Source organism: Atta colombica, unplaced genomic scaffold (assembly GCF_001594045.1).
Source record: "Atta colombica isolate Treedump-2 unplaced genomic scaffold, Acol1.0 scaffold125, whole genome shotgun sequence".
Taxonomy (NCBI): Eukaryota; Metazoa; Arthropoda; class Insecta; order Hymenoptera; family Formicidae; genus Atta; species Atta colombica.
In genome coordinates this window covers 617,415-621,408 of record NW_017259212.1, presented here as the reverse complement: position 1 = coordinate 621,408, position 3,994 = coordinate 617,415, and the positions used below count along the sequence as shown (strand labels likewise).

The 3,994-nt window shown below is 34.6% G+C and overlaps 1 protein-coding gene across 1 annotated transcript in view; it reads right to left on the bottom strand.

Annotated features, from left to right (window-relative positions):
* Positions 1–2,878: 2,878 nt before the first annotated feature.
* Positions 2,879–3,994, bottom strand: part of LOC108694765 — a 4,003-nt gene continuing 2,887 nt past the window's right edge. The window contains exons 7-8 of the mRNA XM_018204423.1: positions 3,731–3,946; positions 2,879–2,939 (exon numbers count right to left, since the gene is read on the bottom strand). Of these exons, the coding sequence (XP_018059912.1) occupies positions 2,879–2,939; positions 3,731–3,946 (277 nt within the window). The remainder of the gene's footprint in view (positions 2,940–3,730; positions 3,947–3,994) is intronic.

The window sequence follows — 3,994 nt, the reverse complement described above, 5'->3', positions numbered from 1 at the left end:
TTGAATAACTGACGGCGATTTCATAACAACGTAAAAGAATTTTATTAACTTTATTTCATACAAGGTACCAGTTTTTCTTTGAATGTAATATCATTATTAAATAACTTTCAGTTTTCATGAAGAAAAATACATAAGAAAATGTAGAAATAAAACTATTCCCGAACGATTATGAGAAAAGTTGTATTCTCTTATGATAGAATTCAGAAAACAAATTAAGATTATTCAAAATTATCTAAATGATAAACGATTGTAAAACATATGTCTTGGAAAGTCAATTACATTTAAAAAATTTCGACTTTTGTTCTTTCAAAAATTCCAATTTTGAGGAGCTAATAAAGTTGATGTAATTACACAAGTGATTATACATGTTTAAAAAAATCAATCTCGATCGAGAAACAGATTCTAGAATTTTATCATTATATTATCATTATACTAACAGATAATGCACTTTATTAGCTCGAACAATGAGAATTTGAAAATGTCAGCGTAAAAACTCACCTTTCAAGATGCCCGCGAAGAGGAGCAGGAAGAGCAGCGTGCATAATTGGCGATGATCCCAGCGTGCCATGTTGTCCCACGGCGAAACGCACAAGACAATGCACAAAAGTCAATTGTAGACGCGCGCGGAAACAAGGAAGCACATGAATCCCGCCGTGGCACACATACTCGAGGAACAGTCTCGGATGCACGAAGACGCGTGAACGTAGTTTCAAGCGCGTTCGTTCGAGTCACTTGTAAAATTTCGAATTCTCAAAATGGAGCATGCGCGCACGCCGCCGTTCGGCGAATCAGACCGCGACGTTTCGTCGGCATCCACGCGCGCGAATTTCTTCCCGTGAACCAGATCGCAAAAGTAATTAACACACGGATCCGTCGAATGCTCCTAACGATTCCCGTTCCTGTCCCTCGTCACGATTAATAATGATCGAAAGTGCACGATACGTGTCGCGACGAACGACGAAACGTCACTATTGTGAAGTTACGCGCAAATGATGGTCGTACTGATCGCGTGATTCTTTTCGCAAAAGAATTTGATCGTTTCTTCTTGATCGACTTTACAACGCCATTCTATGATCACCTATGATGGAGTCATTGCGCGAGGCTCCCGAAAGTCGGTTATTTACACGAGACATCGTACATCACGCGTTAACTGTCGCAGTTCTACTGACAGTTCTATTGTCGGTTGCAAAGATACAATAAACGACACGGTTTTGGCAATAAATGTCCACGTTCGTTTAACGACGCCTTCGCTGATTATTCGGATTATAACTGTTTGTTCGAAAGCGACTCTATTCGTCTAATTTCGTTGATCGAGAGCCGGTCTCACGATGCGTGTCACGCCTTTTCACGTAAATACACAGAACGACGTAACGAATCAACCGAGATATCGCACGAGACTGCCGGCCGGCCGCTAACTTTGCGCGGTCTCGGCGTCGCTCGGAAGACGCGCATGCGCGCACAAGATGGCGCGAGGAGGGGACGTTCATAAAACCGCCGCGCTGCTCCATTTTCCCTACTTCCACGCCGCTTGGCGTTCGCGTCGCTTGTTTTCAATTCATTCGCAACAAGTTGTTGAATTTTACTCGTATATTTTACTGTGACCAGGGTTGGTAAAAAACATGTTTTAAACAGTTTAAAACATGCTTAATTGATGTTTTTAATATGTTTTTAATGTTTTTGTACAGTATTGTTTAAAGCATGTTTGAAGCATTAAAAACATATTTAAGAAAAAAACATTAATCTCTAACTGTGATCGACCCTTCTAAAAATCTATCTAGTACCTCGATTCTATAACTCTTGGCATAGTTACATAAATATAATATTAATCTCGATTTAATTTATTGTATACTATTTATCTTTTTCCAAAAATTATGCCCGTTTCTACTAGTTTAATTTTAATTTTGGTTTAATTAACTTTTCATCTTTTTTTTAGTTCTAAAAATTAGAAAAAGATGAAAAGTTGAACCGAGATTATCTCAAAATTAACCCAGATAGCAAAATGCTAGCAATACACTAGCAATATGTCAGTAAACTCGATCATGACAATGCAGATTTCAATCTGCTGCTTCCTCATTAAACTTAGTTTCTAACAGCAGAATTTGCCAACATAGAATCCCAAGCAAAACAACAAGTCATACCAAAATGATATCAAAATGACTCCAAAATGATCATTAAAAGTCATTTTTCAATCATTTTCAATCATTTCCAATTCATTTTAATATCATTTTGATGTTATTACGGCATTAAAATAATGTTATGTTGTTCTTCTTGGAATGATAACAATGCAACAAAAATGTTGGAATGAAAAGTCCTCTCGCACACATATATTTTATTTTAATAAAGAAATGTCAAAAATACACGAAAACTTTTCTTATATAATAAGTTAAACTAAGATTAAAGTTCATTTTATTATTTGTGAAACCGGGCTTTAATGACAGTTCGAGATCGTTAAGTTGTCATTGACAGGTTTTTTCAGGTATCTGAGCAAAAATAATATAATGATATATCAACATTGTCGTTAAGAGTTACAGAGAATAAGAAGTTGAATAATTCTCTTTCCCGTACGTGATCGCAGGAAAGAGAAGCTGGCAGTGAAGAAACATCAGGGGTGAGTTTTCGGCGCAGCCAACTGTAATGCAATTAGATTAATGGCTTGACAGAGCGTGAAGCAAAACAATCTTCACGTTTCTTCTTGTGAATGCCGCACGTATGCGATTGTGCAGAATTAGAAAGTTTTGCGTGTCTATTGAGTTTTATTTTTTATTAAATAATAGAAATATCCTAAAATTAAATGGTACATCTTAAAGGAGAAATACAATTCTTTTATCCTTTCGTATCCCACGTATTCAAAATCATTATTTATTTTCTAATTGTTATCTTAGCTTGGCTGGACTATCGGAATAGGTGGTCGATCCTTCAGAACTATAGCAGACGCTGTGCTGTGAATAAAATTCGTAATTATACAAAAATCGCATAAAAATAGCAGAAATAAATAGCTACAGAGAATGGTTCTGTTCAAGTATCTAAAAATTTAGCTACAAAAAGATTTAAAAATAATTTTGTTTGAACCATCAAAATTATGTAGAGCATTCAAACTGGTTGCTGGAAGGTTAAAATTTTTTGCAGCATCAACGCTTAAGCGTTTTACATAATTATTTTGATGATTTAAAAAACTGTATTTTCAGATTTAATATTTAATTAAAATTTTAGATACTTAACAGAACCATTCTTTCTGTGTAAAATAATGTTAACTAAATAATGTTAAACTAAATTTCTTGAAGTCTATTCCAGTATGCAAGAAACATTCCAGCAACATTGTAACTGCTGCAATGTTTCAAAATATTTCTTGATTACTAAGATAATAATTAATAATAACATTACTAAAAAGATCAAAAACATCGCTTATACGCTATCATATTAGCTATAGTATGATAATAAACTAAAAGTTAAATCATTTACTTTAAAAATCGTGCGACCTCTGAACATTCCTAATTGTGGAGCTGATGTAGATTTAGTGTATTTCTTTCTCCTGTAAATCGAAGTATTTCGATGTAAAATTGAAATCGAGATAATATAACATGATATAATTAATTCATATTAATCAGAGATCAATATAATTATAAAATTTCTATTCTAATAATATGTACAGACTATTCTAATAATAAAAAAGATATATATAATATTATTTTAATGCAAATAATATAGAGTAATGTAATAAAGATAAGCCCACGAGTAAATTTTGCTGCTATCGCTGACGATGTCTTTGCTATTGTAACTGATTTCAGCCAAGCAACGTTCCTCGTCTACATGCTCCTGGCATTCTCCTGGGCATCGTCCAAACCTATCTCTCCACCATTCCTTCAATTTTTCAACCACGCCCTTACGCAACTTCGAGGGGCACATATCCGGCTGGCAATAGTCTGAATTTTCATAAAGAACTGCGAATCTAAAGAAAAAAGAACAAATTGAATGTCACAGCAGCGTTTTTTCAAAG